The 26,926-nt window shown below is 41.5% G+C and overlaps 1 protein-coding gene across 2 annotated transcripts in view; it reads left to right on the top strand.

Moving 5' to 3' along the window:
• The window catches only part of Ptp99A (Protein tyrosine phosphatase 99A), a 1,440,930-nt gene that overhangs the window by 1,296,370 nt on the left and 117,634 nt on the right, over positions 1 to 26,926 (top strand). For both annotated transcript variants that reach the window (XM_071662728.1, XM_071662717.1), the window contains 2 exons: positions 2,202 to 2,334; positions 13,867 to 14,017. In XM_071662728.1, the coding sequence (XP_071518829.1) occupies positions 2,202 to 2,334; positions 13,867 to 14,017 (284 nt within the window). The remainder of the gene's footprint in view (positions 1 to 2,201; positions 2,335 to 13,866; positions 14,018 to 26,926) is intronic.

The raw sequence follows: 26,926 nt of genomic DNA, 5'->3' as shown, positions 1-26,926 counted from the left end.
GACCCCCAACTTATGATGATTCGACTTATGATTTTTTACTCTATGATCGTGAGATATTCAACACTGTATTATACAGTAGGCTTTGTGTTAGATGATTTTGTCCAACTGTAGGCTAATGTAAGTATTCTGAGAACGTTTAAGGTAGGCTAGGCTAAGGTATGATGTTTGGTAGATTAGATTTACAGTATTAAATATATTTTTTGCTTCAGGTTGATTCTTGGAACGTAACCCCATTGTAAGTTGAGGAGCATGTGTGTATATATATATAGACTAAATCAGCAAAATTTAAGAAATGTAGAACAATACTAGCTCATTGAATATACTTTTTGATCGAAGAAGTTTACATCCTCAGTGAAATGGAGGGGTCTATTGATAATCATAGGTCATAGTTTTTCATCTTATTATATGAAGAATTGAAAGTTGCCCTGCCTTCCTTTATGTTATATATGATCAACTATTTATCCTTTGAAGTTTTTGACCCATACCTAGAATTTTATCGACCCTGTCGACTCCTAGACTTATCAACCCCTTGCATAGTTCCATCAACCCTTGGGGATCTTTAATAACCACATTGGGAATTGTTGAGCTAGACGATGTATTACATAGTAAGCCATGTTTGTTGAATGATTACTATCTGAACGTTTTTATCTTTACACTGTAAAGTTTTGGAAGTCTGTACCATCTTATCTTATTCTCAACAGTCACAACTTGCCAGCTTTAAAAGGATGGTTGTCCACCTCCAGAAAGATTTGATAGGACCATTTTCTTTTTGGTACCTATACCGGCAAGTTTTGATATGTCTCGCAAAATAAAGAATGTTGACCCAGTACATGATACTGGAACCCACACATGAGTCCACATAGGAGAATGTGGCTTGTTTGCTGTTTGGATATGCTTATTTGGAGTGCTGCAATCCATTTCATATGATGGAGAAAGCTACTTCACATCAGAATCCTTAAGTGCAATACTTTATTGCATGTCCATTGTATGGGGACTAGTTGGTGCTCAGCTCACTACACTACTACCTCTGCTGCCTCCAACCCAAGGGGCATATCAGACTTTACTGTAAAAACCATGAAGACATATGGCCTGAGATGGTGTTGCAACTCCAATTTAACCATCACATGTCATTTAAAGCAACTATAGGGTTTCCTACTCAGGAGATGGATTTTAGGGTTCGCTCTTGTGTTAAAGGTGGCAGTTAGAGGGTGCTCTAATCTAGACTGCCACCTGCCAGACCTTATTAATCCTGAAGTGGGTAAATGACATGTGCGGTAGCTGGGGAGCAGTTGAACAAGCACTGTCTAGTCTGACACCAAAACGTGTAGTGGAGTATTGACACCAAATCGTATGGTGGAGTTTGAAAGAAGCAAGAAGCACCTCAGATGTAGAGGAGAGTTCCAGGTCGGTGATCAGGTGCATTTAAAACTATTAGTATGTATGTGGTGCAGTATGGGGGCTGATCCTAGCTGATGACTATATGTGTAGCTGCATGAAAGTGTGCCAGTAGAATGAGCTGGAAAGGGATCTGATTATGTTTTATACTTTGAATATTCCCAAGGCATCTATGGATATCTAGAAGGTTAGAAGACAGTGAGCAGCATCTTCACAGCATATCTGTAGAGGTGGTTATATTAGATCCAGCACCATAATGACCGACATAGGTTTGTGGTTCTTCACACCAGTCCTTGGTTGATATCTATAAGCAGCAGTACAAAGCATAAGATAATCAGCATTTAGATTATTCATGCGAAGAGAAAGATAGCAGTTATGTTGAAAATGGAAATGATGATAAAGTAGATGAGAAGAAAATGACAATGAATAGGCTGATGTTGGAAGGGAAAGTGAACGTTAAGAGCACTTAGTCCCTCATTTGAACCAAAGTGTGAGATATTATTATGGATTCTAAAAGAAAAAAAATACCTGGTGGGTTTTGTGAACAACTTCAGAAATTATTTAAGATGTTAGCATTTTATGTCAGGCACTGCACTGCCTAAGAAGTTGGACTTTATTGTCAGTTAGCCAAAGATAAATTCACAAATCACACCAGAATTCTGTATTGTAGTCGAGAATTAATCCACAGGCAAAGCAATCTTTTATTCAGTTTTGAATTATTAGATATCAAGCAGTGACACATTTTGAACAGCAGTAATTATACTTATTTTTCAAATTCAGTTGATTACCCTTTACTTCTTTTTCAGGCGGTTCTTCCAGGGGGCTTATTACTACCTTGATGATCCCCCCAAAGCTCCTCCAGTCCTCATGCATGACTGGGAGAATGACACTGGTGGTGATGGTTCTTATGGACCCATTGATGTACATGATTTTGCAAAGGTATGTTTTGCTATAACTCGTGAATAACAGGACTTGTATTTATGATACTTTGGCATATTATGATTGTTGTTGAAATACCATGTATATGGGCTTTTTTTTTTTTTTTTTTTTTTTTTTTTTTTTTTTTTTTTCGCTGTCTCCCGCGTTTGCGAGGTAGCGCAAGGAAACATACGAAAGAAGTGGCCCAACCCACCCCCATACACATGTATATACATACGTCCACACACGCAAAATATACATACCTACACAGCTTTCCATGGTTTACCCCAGACGCTTCACATGCCCCGATACAATCCACTGACAGCACGTCAACCCTGGTATACCACATCGCTCCAATTCACTCTATTCCTTGCCCTCCTTTCACCCTCCTGCATGTTCAGGCCCCGATCACACAAAATCTCTTTCACTCCATCTTTCCACCTCCAATTTGGTCTCCCTCTTCTCCTCGTTCCCTCCACCTCCGACACATATATCCTCTTGGTTAATCTTTCCTCACTCATTCTCTCCATGTGCCCAAACCATTTCAAAACACCCTCTTCTGCTCTCTCAACCACGCTCTTTTTATTTCCACACATCTCTCTTACCCTTACGTTACTTACTCGATCAAACCACCTCACACCACACATTGTCCTCAAACATCTCATTTCCATCACATCCATCCTCCTGCGCACAACTCTATCCATAGCCCACGCCTCGCAACCATACAACATTGTTGGAACCACTATTCCTTCAAACATACTCACCTTTGCTTTCCGAGATAATGTTCTCGACTTCCACACATTCTTCAAGGCTCCCAGAATTTTCGCCCCCTCCCCCACCCTATGATCCACTTCCGCTTCCATGGTTCCATCTGCTGCCAGATCCACTCCCAGATATCTAAAACACTTCACTTCCTCCAGTTTTTCTCCATTCAAACTCACCTCCCAATTGACTTGACCCTCAACCCTACTGTATATATATCCTGTATATATATCCCGTACCTAACAACCCTGCTCCCATCGACACCCACTCCCAACTTCTTTCACACACTTTGAGTTTGGTAAAGTGTGTGAAAGAAGCCAAGAGCAAATGTGAACAAGAGCAAGGCTATTAGGCACAGGATATATATATATATATATATATATATATATATATATATATATATATATATATATATATATTTTTTTTTTTTTTTTCGCTGTCTCCCGCGTTTGCGAGGTAGCGCAAGGAAACAGACGAAAGAAATGGCCCAACCCACCCCCATACACATGTATATACATACGTCCACAAACGCAAATATACATACCTACACAGCTTTCCATGGTTTACCCCAGACGCTTCACATGCCCTGATTCAATCCACTGACAGCACGTCAACCCCGGTATACCACATCGTTCCAATTCACTCTATTCCTTGCCCTCCTTTCACCCTCCTGCATGTTCAGGCCCCGATCACACAAAATATGGGCGTTTATGTATATATATATGTGTATGTGGGTGGGTTGGGCCGTTCCTTGTCTGTTTCCTTGCACTACCTCGCTGACGTGGGAGACAGCGATTAAGTATGATAGAATATAATATAAATACCATGTCAGATAATAAAACATTAACATATGTAAAGAGATCAAAAAGATTTACATGTATGATGCTGATGCTACAGATCCAGACAATTCAAAGATCCGTTTTGAAGGGTTCCTACAGCTTCAAGGCTGCACTCCTTTAAAACAAAAAGTTCTCTGAATTAGTTTGTCAGTTGACAGTGATACAGCCTTGTGAAAGCTGACATTTTACTCTCAGCTTAACCACTTGCAAATGGTAAAAAAGATTGAATTCTAAGAAAATATGGATATTCTTGATTATATGAATAATTTGAATCGCAGCAACTATGACTACATATTTAGTATGGTTAAAGTGGTGGGCTTTAGAATAAAAAAGAGTTGAAAAGTAGATGATTTTTGAAATGTTGGGGTAAGTGTTATTGAAAGAAGTACTAGTCTAAATGTGGATCATCTGAAATTACCAGTGCAAACTTTTGTGCTTGTGATAGATAAAAGATTGTTTGGCAGACATAGTGCAAATAGTTGTGCTTGATTGAAGTGTACCATTGGGATTGAGAGTGGATGATAATGAAGAAAGAAGTGATTTTAGTACAATGGTAGAATTCTTAAAGGTTTGAGGTAGCAGGGGAGCAAGTTTGCCCCAAGACACAAGTTTACCTGCTCATTTATCAGCCCTTAGGGTTGGGGTACTATGGTTCAGTGGAGTTTATACTTTCAGAAAGAGCATATCTGCATGCACTTCATCAACCCCCCTGTAAATGGACATTGTTAATATTGATTGATAGCGTAAAAGTTTTTGTTATGAAGATAGTTTTGGTGTTTCATTTTTGGAAATGAATGCAATAATGGCAAAACAAATATGCTATGTTTTGTGATGTACACCAAAGTAGTTATCAAATGGACTCATATGATTCATGAAAACTGTTACTTTATAACAGAAATGTTTAGGTATCCATTGATGGTTCACCTCCCAGCACATTTACATTGCAGCCCATGTTGTGTGTGGTACTCATTTTCAGACATCATGCTGTGTCCATTGCTTTTTTATTGTTTCTGCATGGTTTTGCTTTTGTATGTGATTTGATGCATCTTTGTTGGAGTTTTTCCTTGGTATTTATTTAAGTTATCAGTCTGTATCCCAATTTGAGTAAGTTAGCCCAGTTTTGTTTCTATAATGATTATATCCAAATGAAGAATTCAAGAAATATTCTGAGCGTTGCTTTTAGCCAATTGAAATGCAAAAGTGAATGGCAAGATTGAAAACAATTTTGTGTGTCACCTTGCTTTGGATTCAGTAAACGATTTATTGAGAATAAAGTTTGGGGAGTTTATGGAATGACATGAAACATTTGTGTTATTTGCTGTTACTGCACTTTGGGAGGATGTCAGCATTTTGTAAGTGAGACATAACATCGATTGATGCAAATGAGATTGAATAGTTAACAGTTTTTATCAGTAGCCTAACCCTTGAAGGACTGAACCCCCTAAATTTAGTGAGGGTTCTTAGGACCAGAGTTTATCAAAAAATTCAGTAAAATAGTTTCATCATCAATTAATAGGAAATTTATTTATTTATTATACTTTGTCGCTGTCTCCCGCATTAGCGAGGTAGTGCAAGGAAACAGACGAAAGAATGGCCCAACCCACCCACGTACACTTGTATGTACATTCACGTCCACACACAGCACGTGTACATAACTATACATTTCAACGTATATATATATATATATATATATTTTTTTTCTTTGTCGCTGTCTCCCGCGTTTGCGAGGTAGCGCAAGGAAACAGACAAAAGAAATGGCCCAACCCACCCCCATACACATGTATATACATACGTCCGCACACGCAAATATACATACCTACACAGCTTTCCATGGTTTACCCCAGACGCTTCACATGCCCTGATTCAATCCACTAACAGCACGTCAACCCCGGTATACCACATCGATCCAATTCACTCTACTCCTTGCCCTCCTTTCACCCTCCTGCATGTTCAGGCCCCGATCACACAAAATCTTTTCACTCCATCTTTCCACCTCCAATTTGGTCTCCCACTTCTCCTCGTTCCCTCCACCTCTGACACATATATCCTCTTGGTCAATCTCTCCTCACTCATTCTCTCCATGTGCCCAAACCATTTCAGAACACCCTCTTCTGCTCTCTCAACCACGCTCTTTTTATTTCCACACATCTCTCTTACCCTTACGTTACTTACTCGATCAAACCACCTCACACCACACATTGTCCTCAAACATCTCATTTCCAGCACATCCATCCTCCTGCGCACAACTCTATCCATAGCCCATGCCTCGCAACCATACAACATTGTTGGAACCACTATTCCTTCAAACATACCCATTTTTGCTTTCCGAGATAATGTTCTCAACTTCCACACATTCTTCAAGGCTCCCAGGATTTTCGCCCCCTCCCCCACCCTATGATCCACTTCCGCTTCCATGGTTCCATCCGCTGCCAGATCCACTCCCAGATATCTAAAACACTTTACTTCCTCCAGTTTTTCTCCATTCAAACTTACCTCCCAATTGACTTGACCCTCAACCCTACTGTACCTCACCCTCTTCTGCTCTCTCAACCACGCTCTTTTTATTTCCACACATCTCTCTTACCCTTACGTTATTTACTCGATCAAACCACCTCACACCACACATTGTCCTCAAACATCTCATTTCCAGCACATCCATCCTCCTGCGCACAACTCTATCCATAGCCCATGCCTCGCAACCATACAACATTGTTGGAACCACTATTCCTTCAAACATACCCATTTTTGCTTTCCGAGATAATGTTCTCAACTTCCACACATTCTTCAAGGCTCCCAGGATTTTCGCCCCCTCCCCCACCCTATGATCCACTTCCGCTTCCATGGTTCCATCCGCTGCCAGATCCACTCCCAGATATCTAAAACACTTTACTTCCTCCAGTTTTTCTCCATTCAAACTTACCTCCCAATTGACTTGACCCTCAACCCTACTGTACCTAATTACCTTGCTCTTATTCACATTTACTCTTAACTTTCTTCTTTCACACACTTTACCAAACTCAGTCACCAGCTTCTGCAGTTTCTCACATGAATCAGCCACCAGCGCTGTATCATCAGCGAACAACAACTGACTCACTTCCCAAGCTCTCTCATCCCCAACAGACTTCATACTTGCCCCTCTTTCCAAAACTCTTGCATTCACCTCCCTAACAACCCCATCCATAAACAAATTAAACAACCATGGAGACATGACACACCCCTGCCGCAAACCTACATTCTCTGAGAACCAATCACTTTCCTCTCTTCCTACACGTACACATACCTTACATCCTCGATAAAAACTTTTCACTGCTTCTAACAACTTGCCTCCCACACCATATATTCTTAATACTATGCGTGCATAGTGCCACTGTACAAAGGCAAAGGGGATAAGAGTGAGTGCTCAAATTACAGAGGTATAAGTTTGTTGAGTATTCCTGGTAAATTATATGGGAGGATATTGATTGAGAGGGTGAAGGCATGTACAGAGCATCAGATTGGGGAAGAGCAGTGTGGTTTCAGAAGTGGTAGAGGATGTGTGGATCAGGTGTTTGCTTTGAAGAATGTATGTGAGAAATACTTAGAAAAGCAAATGGATTTGTATGTAGCATTTATGGATCTGGAGAAGGCATATGATAGAGTTGATAGAGATGCTCTGTGGAAGGTATTAAGAATATATATATATATATATGTAGGTTTGCGGCAGGGGTGTGTGATGTCTCCATGGTTGTTTAATTTGTTTATGGATGGGGTTGTTAAGGAGGTAAATGCAAGAGTTTTGGAAAGAGGGGCAAGTATGAAGTCTGTTGGGGATGAGAGAGCTTGGGAAGTGAGTCAGTTGTTGTTCGCTGATGATACAGCGCTGGTGGCTGATTCATGTGAGAAACTGCAGGAGCTGGTGACTGAGTTTGGTAAAGTGTGTGGAAGAAGAAAGTTAAGAGTAAATGTGAATAAGAGCAAGGTTATTAGGTACAGTAGGGTTGAGGGTCAAGTCAATTGGGAGGTGAGTTTGAATGGAGAAAAACTGGAGGAAGTGAAGTGTTTTAGATATCTGGGAGTGGATCTGGCAGCTGGATGGAACCATGGAAGCGGAAGTGGATCATAGGGTGGGGGAGGGGGCGAAAATTCTGGGGGCCTTGAAAAATGTGTGGAAGTCGAGAACATTATCTCGGAAAGCAAAAATGGGTATGTTTGAAGGAATAGTGGTTCCAACAATGTTGTATGGTTGCGAGGCGTGGGCTATGGATAGAGTTGTGCGCAGGAGGATGGATGTGCTGGAAATGAGATGTTTGAGGACAATGTGTGGTGTGAGGTGGTTTGATCGAGTGAGTAACGTAAGGGTAAGAGAGATGTGTGGAAATAAAAAGAGCGTGGTTGAGAGAGCAGAAGAGGGTGTTTTGAAGTGGTTTGGGCACATGGAGAGAATGAGTGAGGAAAGATTGACCAAGAGGATATATGTGTCGGAGGTGGAGGGAACGAGGAGAAGAGGGAGACCAAATTGGAGGTGGAAAGATGGAGTGAAAAAGATTTTGTGTGATCGGGGCCTGAACATGCAGGAGGGTGAAAGGAGGGCAAGGAATAGAGTGAATTGGAGCGATGTAGTATACCGGGGTTGACGTGCTGTCAGTGGATTGAATCAAGGCATGTGAAGCGTCTGGGGTAAACCATGGAAAGCTGTGTAGGTATGTATATTTGCGTGTGTGGACGTATGTATATACATGTGTATGGGGGGGGGGGTTGGGCCATTTCTTTCGTCTGTTTCCTTGCGCTACCTCGCAAACGCGGGAGACAGCGACAAAGTATAAAAAAAAAAGATATATATATATATATATATATATATATATATATATATATATTTTTTTTTTTTTTTTTTTTTTTTTTTTTTTTTCATACTATTTGCCATTTCCCGCGTTAGCGAGGTAGCGTTAAGAACAGAGAACTGGGCCTTAGAGGGAATATCCTCACCTGACCCCCTTCTCTGTTCCTTCTTTTGGAAAATTAAAAAAAAAGCAAGAAAGGGGAGGATTTCCAGCCACCCGCTCCCTCCCCTTTTAGTCGCCTTCTACGACACGCAGGGAATACGTGGGAAGCATTCTTTCTCCCCTATCCCCAGGGATAAATATATATATATATATATATATATATATATATATATATATATATATATATATATATATATATATATATATATATATATGCAGACATATACAAACATACAAATGTACATAATTCATACTTGCTGCCTTCACTCACTCCCATCACCACCCTGCCACACATGAAATGACAACCCCCTCCCCCCCTCCTGCATGCATGTGAGGTAACGCCAGGAGAAGATAACAAAGGCCACATTTGTTCACACTCAGTCTCTAGCTGTCATGTATAATGCACCAAAACCACAGCTCCCTTTCCACATCCAGGCCCCACAAGACTTTCCATGGTTTACCCCAGACACTTCACATGCCCTGGTTCAATCCATTGACAGCACATCGACCCTGGTATACCACATCATTCCAATTCACTCTATTCCTTGCACGCCTTTTACCCTCCTGCATGTTCAGACCCCGATCGCTCAAAATCTTTTTCACTCCTTCTGTCTACCTCCAATTTGTTCTCCCACTTGTCCTCATTCCCTCCACCTCTGACACATATATCCTCTTTGTCAATCTTTCCTCACTTATTCTCTCCATGTGACCAAACCATTTCAAAACACCCACTTCTGCTATCTCAACCACACACTTTTTTATTACCACACATCTCTCTTACCCTTTCATTATTTACTCAATCAAACCACCTCACACCACATATTGTCTTCAAACATCTCATTTCCAACACATCCACCCTCCTCCGCACAACTCTTTCTATAGCCCACGCCTCGCAACCATATAACAATGTTGGAACCACTATTCCTTCAAACATACCCATTTTTGCTTTCCGAGATAATGTTCTCACCTTCCACACATTTTTCAATGCTCCCAGAACTTTCGCCCCCTCCCCCACCCTGTGACTCGCTTCCACTTCCATGGTTCCATCTGCTGCCAAATCCACTCCCAGATATCTAAAACACTTCACTTCCTCCAATTTTTCTCCATTCAAACTTACTTCCCAACTGACTTGTCCCTCAACCCTACTGTACCTAATAACCTTGCTCTTATTCACATTTATTCTCAGCTTTATTTTTCACACACTTGACCAATCTCAGTCACCAGCTTCTGCAGTTTCTCACCCGAATCAGCCACCAGCGCTGTATCATCAGCGAACAGCAACTGACTCACTTCCCAAGCCCTCTCATCCACAACAGAAAGCATACTTGCCCCTCTACCACATCCTCTACCACGTCTGAAACCATGCTGCTCTTCCACAATCTGATGCTCTGCACATGTTTTCACCCTTGCAATCAATACCCTCTCATATGATTTCCCATGAATACTCAACAAACTTATACCTCTGTAATTTGAGCGCTCACGTTTATCCCCTTTGCCTTTGTACAATGGCAGTATGCATGCATTCCGCCAATCCTCAGGCACCTCACCATGAGTCCTACATACATTGAATATCCTTACCAACCAATCAACAACACAGTCACCCCCTTTTTTGATAAATTCCACTGCACAAACTGCCTTGCCGGCTTTCATGTTCTGCATTGCTTTTACTCCCTCTTGTCTGTTTACCAAATCATTCTCCCTAACCTTCTCACTTCGCACACCACCTCGACCAAAACACCCTACATCTGCCACTCTGTCATCTAACACATTCAATAAACCTTTAAAATACTCACTTCATCTCCTTCTCACATCACTACTACTTGTTATTACCTCCCCATTAGCCCCCTTCACTGATGTTCCCATTTGTTCTCTTGTCTTACGCACTTTATTTACATCCTTCCAAAACATCTTTTTATTCTCTCTAAAATTTAATGATACTAATGATACTCTCTCACCATAACTCTCATTTGCCCTCTTTTTCACCTCTTGCAACTTTTTTTGACCTCCTGCCTCTTCCTATTATACATCTCCCACTCATTTGCACTATTTTTCTGCAAAATTCGTCCAAATGCCTCTCTCTTCTCTTTCACTAATAATCTTACTTCTTCATCCCACCACTCACTACCCTTTCTAATCTGCCCACCTCCCACGCTTCTCATGCCACAAGCATCTTTTGCGCAAGCCATCACTGCTTTCCTAAATACATCCCATTCCTCCCCCACTCCCCTTACATCCCTTGCTCTCACCTTTTTCCATTCTGCACTCAGTTCCTTACACAAGTCTCCTTCCCAAGCTCACTTACTCTCATCATTCTCTTCACCCCAACATTCTCTCTTCTTTTCTGAAAACCTCTACAAATCTTCACCTTCGCCTCCAGAAGATAACGATCAGACATCCCTCCGGTCGCACCTCTCAGCACATTAACATCCAAAGGATTATTAGTGAAAAAGAAGAGAGAGGCGTTTAAATTATTTATGTAGGGAAGTAGTGCAAATGACTGGGAGGTGCATAAAAGAAAGAGGCAGGAGGTCAAGAGAAAGGTGCATGAGGTGAAAAAGAGGGCAAATGAGAGTTGGGGTGAGAGAGTATCATTTAATTTTAGGGAGGATAAAACAATGTTTTGGAAGGAGGTAAACAAAGTACATAAGACAAGAGAACAAATGGGAACATCGGTGAGGGGAGCTAATGGGGAGGTAACAACAATTAGTGGTGAAGTGAGGAGATGGAGTGAGTATTTTGAAGGTTTGTTGAATGTTTTTAATGATAGAGTGGCAGATATAGGGTGTTCTGGTCGAAGTGGTGTGCAAAGTGAGAGAGGTCAGGGAGAAAGGCTTGGTAAACAGAGAAGAGATCGTGAAAGCTTTACGGAAGATGAAAGCCAGCAAGGCGGCGGGTTTGGATGGTATTGCAGTGGAATTTATTAAAATAGGGGGTGACTGTGTTGTTGACAAGTTGGTAAGGATATTCAATGTATGTATGGTTCATGGTGATGTGCCTGAGGATTGGTGGGAGGCATGCATAGTGCCATTGTACAAAGGCAAAGAGGATAAAGGTGAATGTTCAAATTACAAAGGTATAAGTTTGTTGAGTATTCCTGGGAAATTATAAGGGAGGGTATTGATTGAAAGGGTAAAGGCATGTACAGATCATCAGATTGGGGAAGAGCAGTGTGGTTTCAGAAATGGTAGATGTGTGGATCAGGTGTTTCCTTTGAAGAATGTATATGAGAAATACTTAGAAAAACAGATGGATTTATATGTAGCATTTATGGATCTGGATAGGGTTGATAGAGATGCTTTGTGGAAGGTTTTAAGAGTATATGGTATGGGAGGTAAGTTGCTCGAAGCGGTAGAAAGTTTTTACCAAGGAAGTAAGGCATGTGTATGAGTAGGAAGAGAGGAAAGTGATTGGTTCCCAATGAATGTCGGTTTGCAACAAGGGTGTGTGATGTCTCCAGGGTTGTTTAATTTGTCTATGGATTGGGTTTTTAGGGAGGTGAATGCAAGAGTTTTGGAGAGAGGGGCAAGTATGCAGTCTGTTATAGATGAGAGGGCTTGGGAAGTGAGTCAGTTGTTGTCTGCTGGTGACAGTTTGGTAAAGTGTGTGAAAGAAGAAAGCTGAGAGTAAATGTGAATAAAAGCAAGGTTATTAGGTACAGTAGGGTTGAGGGACAAGTTAATTGGAAGGTAAGTATGAGTGGAGAAAAACTGGAGGAAGTGAAGTGTTTTAGATATCTGGGAGTGGATGGAACCATGGAAGCAGAAATGAGTTTGAGGACAATATGTGGTGTGAGGTGGTTTGATCGAATAGGTAATGAAAGGGTAAGAGAGATGTTTGGTAATAAAAAGAATGTGGTTGAGAGAACAGAAGAGGGTGCGTTGAAATGGTTTGATCACATGGAGAGCATGAGTGAGGAAAGATTGACAAAGAGGATATATGTGTCATAGGTAGACGTGACAAAGAGGATATATGTGTCAGAGGTAGAGGGAACGAGGATAGGTGGGAGACCAAATTGGAGGTGGAAGGATGGAGTGAAAAAGATTTTGAGCAATCGGGGCCTGAACATACAAGAGGGTGAAAGGTGTGCAAGGAATAGAGTGAATTTGAATGATGTGGTATGCCAGGGCATGTGAAACGTCTGGGGTAAACCCTGGAAAGTTTTGTGGGGCCTGGATGTGGAAAGGGAGCTGTGGTTTCCATGCATTACACATGACAGCTAGAGACTGGGTGTGAACAAATGTGGCCTTTTTTATCTTTTCCTTGTGCAACCTCGTGCACGCAGGGGGAGAGGGATGGTATTTCATGGGTGGCAGGGTGGCGACGTGAATGGATGAAAGCAGCAAGTATGAATATGTATATATGTATATATCTGTTTATGTATATGTATGTATATGTTGGAAATGTATAGGTATTTATATGTACTTGTGTGGATGTGTATGTATATACATGTGTATGTGGCTGGGTTGGGCCATTCTTTCATCTGTTTCCTTGCTTTACCTCGCTAACGTGGGAAACAGCAACAAAGTATTATAAATAAATAAATTAACCTGTGTTTACTCCCTTATGTCATCGTTGGATTAACTGTTATTTTCAAATAGGGTGTGGCAATTGTAGGCTCTCATTTGGTACTCTTAGGAATTGATTTAGAACATTATCTCCTTTCGTTTCAAACACAATCCATTATGTTAAATTGTTATCCTGGTATAGCAACGTTTCATTATCAAGCTGTTTCCCAGTTGACTCAGTCCTCACACTTTTCCCCACCTTGCTCCTGCTAGTGTTAACATCAGTGGTACAAAGATATTGTGATTTTATTGTATCATATTTGGTTGTCTGAAATGAATGAATACCATAGAGTTTGAGTGAACTTAATCTCTGATTTTCATATCATATGGATGATGTTGAATTATTTGTATATTGTTGTATAAATTTTCTTGATATTCATGGTAATTAAATCTACTTTGATCTTACAGCATGTAGCAGATCTGCATGCTGATGGCGATATTGCATTTTCCAAAGAATATGAAGCAATACAAGCAGCTTCTGCTCAGGAACATCATCCAGCAGAACACTCCCAGCATCCAGATAATAAACAGAAAAATCGTTACCTCAATATAGTTGCTTGTGAGTAGATTTAACTGTTATTGATAGCATGTTTGTTTTAGGCTCTTGATTATCTTCGGTAGTCAGAACTTAGGTCTGCAGATGACAAGTTTGCAGAAATTATTTGTATATTTTATTGGAAGTTATAAGACAACTAAATTTCAATACAACATAGTTACTTTTAAGTAGTTTTATCTTTTACTGTTAGCACGTCTTTTTTAGACTTTGTTATCTGCCTTTAACAGTAACAGAGTGTAGGTCATTGCAGGTAACAGGACTGAAGAAGATATTGATGATTTTCATAAAAAGTTATACAAAAGAAATCTGAATTGCAAAACAAATTTAGGAACTCATACAAATTCTGCATATGATGCAGAATTGCTTCATGTTGCTGGTTTCCATTTTTGAGTTATGAGTAACAAGAAGAAGAAATGTGCATGCACATTCTCTGATTCATATTTTATGCCATTATCTTCCACTGAGAATATGCAGAACAGGAAAAATAGTCTATACCTGGAAGTAAAATGTTCTGTCATTAGATTTATAACTGTTGTTGAGCTTTGGCAAGAATACAGAAAGAAAGGATTTATTATTATTATTATTTTTTTTTTTTTTTTTCATACTATTCGCCATTTCCCGCGATAGCGAGGTAGCGTTAAGAACAGAGGACTGGGCCTTTGAGGGAATATCCTCACCTGGCCCCCTTCTCTGTTCCTTCTTTTGGAAAATTAAAAAAAAACGAGAGGGGAGGATTCCAGCCCCCCGCTCCCTTCCCTTTTAGTCGCCTTCTACGACACGCAGGGAATACGTGGGAAGTATTCTTTCTCCCCTATCCCCAGGGATAATTATTATTATTATTATTATTATTATTATTATTATTATTATTATTATTATTCACATGCCCTGGTTCAATCTATTGACAGCATGTCAGCCCCGGTATACCATATCGTTCCAATTCACTCTATTCCTTGCACGCTTTTCACCCTCCTGCATTTTCAGGCCCTGATCACTCAAAATCTTTTTCACCCTATCTTTCCACCTCCAATTTGGTCTCCCACTTCTCCTCGTTCAATCCACCTCTGACACATATCCTCTCTGTCAATCTTTCCTCACTCATTCTCTCCATGTGACCAAACCATTTCAAAACACCCTCTTCTGCTTTCTCAACCACACTCTTTTTATAACCACACATTTCTCTTACCCTATTATTAGTTACTCGATCAAACCACCTCACACCACATATTGTTATTATTATTATTATTATTATTTTTTTTTTTTTTTTTTTTTTTTTTTTTTATCGCTGTCTCCCGCGTTTGCGAGGTAGCGCAAGGAAACAGACGAAAGAAATGGCCCAACCCCCCCCCCCATACACATGTACATACACACGTCCACACACGCAAATATACATACCTACACAGCTTTCCATGGTTTACCCCAGACGCTTCACATGCCTTGCTTCAATCCACTGACAGCACGTCAACCCCTGTATACCACATGACTCCAATTCACTCTATTTCTTGCCCTCCTTTCACCCTCCTGCATGTTCAGGCCCCGATCACACAAAATCTTTTTCACTCCATCTTTCCACCTCCAATTTGGTCTCCCTCTTCTCCTCGTTCCCTCCACCTCCGACACATATATCCTCTTGGTCAATCTCTCCTCACTCATTCTCTCCATGTGCCCAAACCATTTCAAAACACCCTCTTCTGCTCTCTCAACCACGCTCTTTTTATTTCCACACATCTCTCTTACCCTTACGTTACTTACTCGATCAAACCACCTCACACCACACATTGTCCTCAAACATCTCATTTCCAGCACATCCATCCTCCTGCGCACATCTCTATCCATAGCCCACGCCTCGCAACCATACAACATTGTTGGAACCACTATTCCCTCAAACATACCCATTTTTGCTTTCCGAGATAATGTTCTCGACTTCCACACATTTTTCAAGGCTCCCAAAATTTTCGCCCCCTCCCCCACCCTATGATCCACTTCCGCTTCCATGGTTCCATCCGCTGACAGATCCACTCCCAGATATCTAAAACACTTCACTTCCTCCAGTTTTTCTCCATTCAAACTCACCTCCCAATTATTATTATTATTATTATCATTATTATTATCATTATTATCATTATTATCATTATCATTGTTTATGGATGGGGTTGTTAGGGAGGTGAATGCAAGAGTTTTGGAAAGAGGGGCAAGTATGAAGTCTGTTGGGGATGAGAGAGCTTGGGAAGTGAGTCAGTTGTTGTTTGCTGATGATACAGCGCTGGTGGCTGATTCATGTGAGAAACTGCAGAAGCTGGTGACTGAGTTTGGTAAAGTGTGTGGAAGAAGAAAGTTAAGAGTAAATGTGAATAAGAGCAAGGTTATTAGGTACAGTAGGGTTGAGGGTCAAGTCAATTGGGAGGTGAGTTTGAATGGAGAAAAACTGGAGGAAGTGAAGTGTTTTAGATATCTGGGAGTGGATCTGGCAGCAGATGGAACCATGGAAGCGGAAGTGGATCATAGGGTGGGGGAGGGGGCGAAAATTCTGGGGGCCTTGAAGAATGTGTGGAAGTCGAGAACATTATCTCGGAAAGCAAAAATGGGTATGTTTGAAGGAATAGTGGTTCCAACAATGTTGTATGGTTGCGAGGCGTGGGCTATGGATAGAGTTGTGCGCAGGAGGATGGATGTGCTGGAAATGAGATGTTTGAGGACAATGTGTGGTGTGAGGTGGTTTGATCGAGTGAGTAACGTAAGGGTAAGAGAGATGTGTGGAAATAAAAAGAGCGTGGTTGAGAGAGCAGAAGAGGGTGTTCTGAAGTGGTTTGGGCACATGGAGAGAATGAGTGAGGAAAGATTGACCAAGAGGATATATGTGTCGGAGGTGGAGGGAACGAGGAGAAGAGGGAGACCAAATTGGAGGTGGAAAGATGGAGTGAAAAAGATTTTGTGTGATCGGGGCCTGAACATGCAGGAGGGTGAAAGGAGGGCAAGGAATAGAGTGAATTGGAGCGATGTGGTATACCGGGGTTGACGTGCTGTCAGTGGATTGAATCAAGGCATGTGAAGCGTCTGGGGTAAACCATGGAAAGCTGTGTAGGTATGTATATTTGCGTGTGTGGACGTATGTATATACATGTGTATGGGGGGGGGTTGGGCCATTTCTTTCGTCTGTTTCCTTGCGCTACCTCGCAAACGCGGGAGACAGCGACAAAGTATAATAAAAAAAAAAAAAAATTATCATTATTATTATTTTTTTTTTTTTTATTTTGCTTTGTCACTGTCTCCCGCGTTTGCGAGGTAGCGCAAGGAAACAGACGAAAGAAATGGCCCAACCCACCCCCATACACATGTATATACATACACATCCACACACGCAAATATACATACCTATACATCTCAATGTACACATATATATACACACAGACACATACATATATATCCATTCACACAATTCACACTGTCTGCCCTTATTCATTCCCATCGCCACCTTGCCACACATGGAATACCATCCCCCTCCCCCCTCATGTGTGCGAGGTAGCGCTAGGAAAAGACAACAAAGGCCCCATTCGTTCACACTCAGTCTCCAGCTGTCATGCAATAATGCCCAAAACCACAGCTCCCTTTCCACATCCAGGCCCCACACAACTTTCCATGGTTTACCCCAGACGCTTCACATGCCCTGATTCAATCCACTGACAGCACGTCAACCCCGGTATACCACATCAATCCAATTCACTCTATTCCTTGCCCGCCTCTCACCCTCCTGTATGTTCAGGCCCCGATCACTCAAAATCTTTTTCACTCCATCTTTCCACCTCCAATTTGGTCTCCCACTTCTCCTCATTCCCTCCACCTCCGACACATATATCCTCTTGGTCAGTCTTTACTCACTCATTCTCTCCATGTGCCCAAACCATTTCAAAACACCCTCTTCTGCTCTCTCAACCACGCTCTTTTTATTTCCACACATCTCTCTTACCCTTACGTTACTTACTCGAGCAAACCACCTCACACCACACGTTGTCCTCAAACATCTCATTTCCAGCACATCCACCCTCCTGCGCACAACTCTATCCATAGTCCACACCTCGCAGCCATACAACATTGTTGGAACCACTATTCCTTCAAACATACCCATTTTTGCTTTCCAAGATAATGTTCTCGACTTCCACACATTCTTCACGGCTCCCAGGATTTTTGCCCCCTCCCCCACCCTATGATTCACTTCCACTTCTGTGGTTCCATCCGCTGCCAGATCCACTCCCAGATATCTAAGACACTTTACTTCCTCCAGTTTTTCTCCGTTCAAACTTACCTCCCAATTGACTTGACCCTCAACCCTACTGTACCTAATAACCTTGCTCTTATTCACATTTACTCTTAACTTTCTTCTTTCACACACTTTACCAAACTCAGTCACCGGCTTCTGCAGTTTCTCACATGAATCAGCCACCAGCGCTGTATCATCAGCGAACAACAACTGACTCACTTCCCAAGCTCTCTCATCCACAACAGACTTCATACTTGCCCCTCTTTCCAAAACTCTTGCATTCACCTCCCTAACAACCCCATCCATAAACAAATTAAACAACCATGGAGACATCACACACCCCTGCCACAAACCTACATTCACTGAGAACCAATCACTTTCCTCTCTTCCTACCCGTACACATGCCTTACATCCTCGATAAAAACTTTTCACTGCTTCTAACAACTTTCCTCCCACACCATATATTCTCAATGCCTTCCACAGAGCATCTCTATCAATTCTATCATATTATTATTATTATTATTGTTATTATTATTATTATTATTATTATGTATGTGAGAAATACTTAGAAAAGCAAATGGATTTGTATGTAGCATTTATGGATCTGGAGAAGGCATATGATAGAGTTGATAGAGATGCTCTGTGGAAGGTATTAAGAATATATGGGGTGGGAGGCAAGTTGTTAGAAGCAGTGAAAAGTTTTTATCGAGGATGTAAGGCATGTGTACGGGTAGGAAAAGAGGAAAGTGATTGGTTCTCAGTGAATGTAGGTTTGCGGCAGGGGTGTGTGTTGTCTCCATGGTTGTTTAATTTGTTTATGGATGGGGTTGTTAGGGAGGTGAATGCAAGAGTTTGGGAAAGAGGGGCAAGTATGAAGTCTGTTGGGGATGAGAGAGCTTGGGAAGTGAGTCAGTTGTTGTTCGCTGATGATACAGCGCTGGTTGCTGATTCATGTGAGAAACTGCAGAAGCTGGTGACTGAGTTTGGTAAAGTGTGTGAAAGAAGAAAGTTAAGAGTAAATGTGAATAAGAGCAAGGTTATTAGGTACAGTAGGGTTGAGGGTCAAGTCAACTGGGAGGTAAGTTTGAAAAGAGAAAAACTGGAGGAAGTAAAGTGTTTTAGATATCTGGGAGTGGATCTGGCAGCGGATGGAACCATGGAAGCGGAAGTGGATCATAGGGTGGGGGAGGGGGCGAAAATCCTGGGAGCCTTGAAGAATGTGTGGAAGTCGAGAACATTATCTCGGAAAGCAAAAATGGGTATGTTTGAAGGAATAGTGGTTCCAACAATGTTGTATGGTTGCGAGGCGTGGGCTATGGATAGAGTTGTGCGCAGGAGGATGGATGTGCTGGAAATGAGATGTTTGAGGACAATGTGTGGTGTGAGGTGGCTTGATCGAGTAAGTAACGTAAGGGTAAGAGAGATGTGTGGAAATAAAAAGAACGTGGTTGAGAGAGCAGAAGAGGGTGTTTTGAAATGGTTTGGGCACATGGAGAGAATGAGTGAGGAAAGATTGACCAAGAGGATATATGTGTCGAAGGTGGAGGGAACGAGGAGAAGTGGGAGACCAAATTGGAGGTGGAAAGATGGAGTGAAAAAGATTTTGTGTGATCGGGGCCTGAACATGCAGGAGGGTGAAAGGAGGGCAAGGAATAGAGTGAATTGGATCGATGTGGTATACCGGGGTTGACGTGCTGTCAGTGGATTGAATCAGGGCATGTGAAGCGTCTGGGGTAAACCATGGAAAGCTGTGTAGGTATGTATATTTGCGTGTGTGGACGTGTATGTATATACATGTGTATGGGGGTGGGTTGGGCCATTTCTTTCGTCTGTTTCCTTGCGCTACCTCGCAAACGCGGGAGACAGCGACAAAGCAAAAAAAAAAAATATATATTATTATTATTATTATTATTATTATTATTATTATTATTATATTATTGTTATTATACTTTGTCGCTGTCTCCCGCATTAGCAAGGTAGCGCAAAGAAGCAGATGAAGGAATGGCCCAACCCACCCACATACACATGTGTATACATACACGTCCACACACGCACATATACATACCTATACATCTCAACATATTCATATATATATACACACTCAGACATATACATATATACACATGTACATAATTCATACTGTCTGCCCTTATTCATTCCCACTGCCACCCCGCCACACATGAAATGACAGCCCCCTTCCTTGCATGTGCACGAGGTAGTGCTAGGAAAAGACAACAAAGGCCACATTCGTTCACACACAGTCTCTAGCTGTCATGTATAATGCACCGAAATCACAGCTCCCTTTCCACATCCAGGCCCCACAAAACTTTCCATGGTTTACCCCAGATGCTTCACATGCCCTGGTTCAATCCATTGACAGCACGTCGACCCCGGTATGCCACATTGTTCCAATTCACTCTATTCCTCGCACGCCTTTCACCCTCTTACATGTTCAGGCCTTCATCGCTCAAAATCTTTTTCACTCCATCTTTCCACCTCCAATTTGGTCTCCCACTTCTCCTCATTCCCTCCACCTCTGACACATATATTCTCTTTGTCAATCTTTCCTCACTCATTCTCTCCATGTGACCAGACCATTTCAAAACACCCTCTTCTGCTCTCTCAACCACACTCTTTTTATTTCCACACATCTCTCTTACCCTTTCATTACTTACTCGATCAAACCACCTCACACCACATATTGTCCTCAAACATCTCATTTCCAGCACATCCACCCTCCTCCGCACAACTCTATCTATAGCCCACACCTCGCAACCATATAACATTGTTGGAACCACTGTTCCTTGAAAAATACCCATTTTTGCTTTCCAAGATAACGTTCTCGACTTCCACACATTTTTCAGCGCTCCTAGAAATTTTGCTCCCTCCCCCACCCTATGATTCACTTCCACTTCCGCTTCCATGGTTCCATCCACTGCCAAATCCACTCCCAGATATCTATACATCTATACATCTGTATATTTATTTATTTTTATTTATAATTGCCCCAGGACTCCTTTCTAAGAAAAGGTCTTGGTGTTACCCGGGATCTCTTTCCTGGAGCTCATGCAGCTCCATGGCTGTGCTACCCCCATGAGCAAGGAAACAGTGGACTCCTTTGGAGTGAGAATTTTTTTGATGAGACTGTACTCTTAATGATACAGTCTCACCAGTGTCAGTTTTTCCCATGTGTAGCCATGTACAGGTAAAGTCTAGTAACACCTATTACATCTGTTTAACATGATAGATAAAAGTCATTCTGCTAATTAATGGACGGAGAGTAAATGCATCTATTAAAAGTATGATTAAGAAAATTCTGAAACCCACACTTCTTACTGATATGTTGTGCAATTCAAGCTAGATTATGTATATAGATCTGACTTTCAGAAAAACTTTGGATGGAAGTCAGGAAGACAAAAAAAGAAAAAAAAATTCACCTGGCACCCTTAAATGGCAAGGTATGCATTAATGAAGATTATATGTGCAGTGGCAGTATCATTACCAGTGAGGTTGGAAGGTATTGCTACTGCAGTGAGGGCTCAATAATTGAGAAAAGGTTTTCAGTGCCGCAAGGGGATACTCCAGTTTTTTTGGAGTATCCAAATCTCGCCCCACCTTCTTGTGATGACCTCATTAGTACACCCTTACTCCATCAGGAAACAGACAAAGAATGGCCCATCCACTCATATACACATATATATACATAAACACCCACATATGTACATGTACATACATATACATATCAACATATATATACATATACATACACATGCACAGATATTACATACATACACATGTACATATTCATACTTGCTTGCCTTCATCCATTCCTTTCGCTACCCTGCCCCAAGGGAAAACAGCATTGCTATCCCCTGCTTCAGCGAGGTAGCGCCAGGAATACAGACAAAATGGCCACATTTCTTCACATTCATTCTCTAGCTGTCATGAGTAATGCACTGAAACCACAGCTCCCTATCCATGTCCAGGCCCCACAGACCTTTCCATGGTTTGCTCCAAATGCTTCACATGCACTGGTTCAGTCCAGTGACACAGTATATCAACCCCAGTATACCTCATTGTTCCAATTCACTCTAATCCTTGCCCACCTCTCACTGTCTTGTATGTTCAGGCTCCAGTTGCTCAAAATCTTTTTCACTCCATCCATCCCTTTCCAATTAGGTCTCCTGCTTGTTGTTCTCTCCACCTCTGACACATATATCCTCTTTGTCAATCTTCCCTCAGTCATTCTCTCCATATGTCCAAACCATTTCAGCACACCCTCGTCTGCTTTCGCAACCATACTCTTTTTTATTTCCACACACCTCTCTTACCCTTATATTACTTACTCGATCAAACCACCTCACACCACATTTTGTCCTCAAACATTCCATTTCCAACACATCCACCCTCCTTAGTACAATCTTATTTATAGCCCGTTCCTCGCAACCATGTAACATTGTTGGAACTACTATTCCTTCACATATACTCATTTTTGCTCTGAGATAATGTGCTCTCCTTCCACACATTCTTCATCGCTCCCAGAACCTTCACCCCCTCCCCCACCCTGTGACTCACTCCCGCTTCCATGGTTCCATCCGCTGCCAAGTCCACTCCCAGATATCTAAAACACTTCACTTCCTCCAATTTTTCCCCATTCAGACTTACATCCCAATTAATTTGTCCCTCAGCCCCACAACCTAATAACCTTGCTCATATTCACATTTACCCTCAACTTTCTCCTTTCACACACTTTTCCAAACTCAATCACCAACCTCTGCAGTTTCTCACATGAATCAGCCACTAGAGCTGTATCATCGGTGAACAACAACTGACTTACTTCCCAGACCATCCCATCCACAACAGACTACATACTCAACCCTTTCTCCAAAAGTCTTGCATATACCTCCGTAACCACCCCATCCATAAACAGATTACTACCATGGGGACATCGCACACTAATGCCACACACCGACATTCACTGAGAACCAGTCACTTTCCTCTCTTCCTACTCATTCCTTACATCCTTGGTAAAACTTTGCTTCTACCAACTTACCTCCCACCCCATATACTCTTAAACCTTCCACAAAGCATCTCTGTCAGTCCTATCATATGCCTTATCCAGATCCATAAATTTACATACAAATCCATTTGTTTTTCTAAGTATTTCTCACATACATTCTTCAAGGCAAACACCTGATCTACACATCCTCTACCACTTTGGAAACCACACTGTTCCCCCCAATCTGATACTTTGTACATTCCTTCACCTTCTCAATCAATACCCACCCATATAATTTCAACAAACACATGCCTCTGTAGTTTGAACACTCACCTTTATCCCCTTTGCCTTTGTACAGTGGCACTAAGCATGCATTCCACCTATCCTCAGGCACTTCACTATCGTCCATACATACATTGAATATCCCTCCCAACCAATCAACAACACAGTTACCCAGTTTTTTAATAAATTCCCATGCAATACCATCCAAACCTGCTGCCTCGCTGGAATTCATCTTCTGCAAAGCTTTCACTTTATCAAACCTCTCTCCCTGACCCTCTCACTTCGTATGCCACCTCAACCAAAAGACCCTATATCTGCCACTCTATCATCAAACACATTCAACAGACATTCAAAATTCTCACTCCATCACTATGTTATCATTTCCCCACTTACCCCCTTCACTGATGTTCTCATTTGCTCTCTTGTCTTGTGCACATTATTTACCTCATTCTAAAACATCTTTTTATCCTTAAAATTTAATGATACTCTCTCACCCCAACTCTCATTTGCCCTCTTTTTCAACTCTTGCACCTTTCTTTTGACCTCTTGCTGCTTTCTTTTATACATCTCCCAGCCATTTGCACTACTTCCCTGCAAATATTGTCCAAATACCATTCTTTTCTTGTTCACTGACAATCTTACTTCTTCATCCCACCACTCACTACCCTTTCTAATCTGTCCACCTACCACCTTTCTCATACCACATGCATCTTTTGTGCAAGCCAACACTGCTTCCCTAGATACATCCCATTCCTCACCCACTCCCCTTATGTTATTTATATTTATTACACTTGATCACCGTTTCCTATGTCAGTGAGGTAGAGCCAGGAAACAGTCAAAGAATGGCCCATCCACTCACATACACATATATATTCATAAACGCCCATATACGTACATATACATACATAAACATGTACATATCAACATATGCACATATACATACATATACACAGACATATACACATGTACATATTCATGCTTGCTTGCCTTCATCCATTCCCACTCATACTATTCATGATCCACTCAGTCCAAGCATTGTAACATCCTCCATTCTCTCAGTGATAGCAAAATTACAATTCCTTCCTTCCCTCTTCCTGGATGATTTTTATTCATTCCTGTCCATACCACTCGTACCATTCCCTCCCACAACATGCATTCATCATTTCCATTTTCACTCCATACACCCTGCCAAGGATATGGGTTTCCCCAGTCCCCAACACATCTAAAAAAATAACTTTTAAATTTCACTACTAGCTCCCTTCTTTTACACTTACCAGTAATCCCATTAACTTTCAGAGCCATTACCCCCAATTGCTCATCCCTTTTACTCGCTGGCATGACTGGTGGACTCCCCTGCTGCTTCTTAGCCTTTAGTGCCTAATCCTCGCATGGCCACTGACAGACAGCAACTCCAGCATAGTGTTTCCTTGAAGCAGGAGGGCTCTCAGATTATCATACTTGCTTGCCTTCATCCATTCCTGGTGCTGTCCTGCCCCACAGGAAACAGCATTACTACCCCTGCTTCAACAAGGCAGCCCGAGGAAACAGACAAAAAAGGCCACATTTGTTCACACTCAGCCTCAGGCTGTCATGTGTAATGCACATGGTTTACTTCAGACGTTTCACATGCTCTGGTTCTGTCCATTGATGGAACGTCGACCCCGGTGTACCACATCTTTCCAATTCACTCTATTCTATGCACGCCTCTCACTCTCCTAAATGTTCAGGCCCCAATCGCTCAAAACCTTTTCCACTCCATCCTTCCACCTCGAATTTAGTCTTCTGCTTCTTGTTCCCTCCATGTCTGACACAGATATCCTCTTTGTCATTCATATATCCTCTTTGTCATTCATTCCTCACTCATACTTTCCATATGTCCAGACCATTTCAACACATCCTCTTCTGCTCTCTCAACCACACTCTTTTTATTTCCGCACATCTCTCTTACCCTTTAATTACTTACTCAATCAAACCACCTCACACCACATATTGTCGTCAAACATTTCATTTCCAACACATCCACCCTCCTCCATACAACCCTATCTATAGCCCATGCCTCTCAACCATATAACATTGTTGGAACTACTATTCGTTCACGTATACCCATTTTTGCTCTTCGAGATAACGTTCATTCCTTCCACATATTCTTCATCGCTCCCAGAACCTTCACCCCCTCCCCAACTCTGTGACTCGCTTCTGCTTCCATGATTTCTTTCACTGCTAAGTCAACTCCCAGATGTCTAAAACACTTCACTTCCTCCAATTTTTCTCCATTCAAACTTACATCCCAATTAACTTGTCTCTCAACCTTACTGAATCCAATATCCTTGCTCTTATTCACATTTACTCTCAACTTTCTCTTTTCACATACTTTTCCAAACTCAGTCACCAACCTCTGTAGTTTCTCACTCGAATCGGCCTCAAGAACTGTATCTTTGGCGAACAACAACTAACTCTGCATTCAGGCTTCACAGACCTTTCCATGGTATTTTATAATATTTCACTTGGAGGAAATATTAATATATGTAAGCAAATGCCTTGATCTCCTGCTGCTGCTTGGTGATGTCATAAATAGTCATCATGCCAGTGTTGTATTTCTTGATAAGTGCTGCCTTGGACTCACTATTAGCAAGCCTCCTGCACAACTGCATCTTCTTAAGGCTTAAAATGCTTTTCTTGTGCTTCGTGCAAGACATAAATGGCTTCGAGGAGCTGATAGACAATTACTGATGACTTGAAAGGGGCCATTGTCCACAATAGTAATCCAGTGTGCACAAAATACTCAAATATGCAAGACTAGCACACAACACCATGCCAGAAAGCTCATTGGAGACAGTAAACAACCACCAGTGCCACTAAACACTGGATTGTGAGTGCACTAATCAGTGTGGCATGGGGCATTTGTGATTTGAAGTAATTGTCCATATTTTCAGTTTTTCAAATATGTTTTTGGAAAGTTGTAGGTTGCCAGCTGAAATTGAGAAACATTTGTTGTTTTTAACTTTTCATTTTATTGAATTATGGATAACAGAGGTTTTACTTTATTGTTATACCATCAGGTCAGGACTGCATTTAGATTCAGGGAATGGAATAAATTGATTGAAAACATGGCAATGCAGACAGCATTCATGAATTTAAGAAGTTCTATGATAGTAAAGAATGATGAAGAGAATGTAAAACTCCTTCCCTGTACAATACAAACAGGTAATTACAGGATGGACTCCTTTTAAGCTAACAGTCCTTTGACGAGATTGTACTCTATGAATCTATCTATATCTCTGATGCCTCTTCCCTTCTGGAACTCCCTCAAGGGGATAGCCATGGCAGTAGGCTCCATAACTAATGAACTCCTGTGCTTCTTCTTAGCCTTTTATGCCCC

This window comes from Panulirus ornatus, chromosome 1 (genome assembly GCF_036320965.1).
Source record: "Panulirus ornatus isolate Po-2019 chromosome 1, ASM3632096v1, whole genome shotgun sequence".
NCBI classification, from domain to species: Eukaryota; Metazoa; Arthropoda; class Malacostraca; order Decapoda; family Palinuridae; genus Panulirus; species Panulirus ornatus.
Note: the sequence above shows the minus strand (reverse complement) of the source record. Positions and strands in the feature narration are given on the sequence as shown.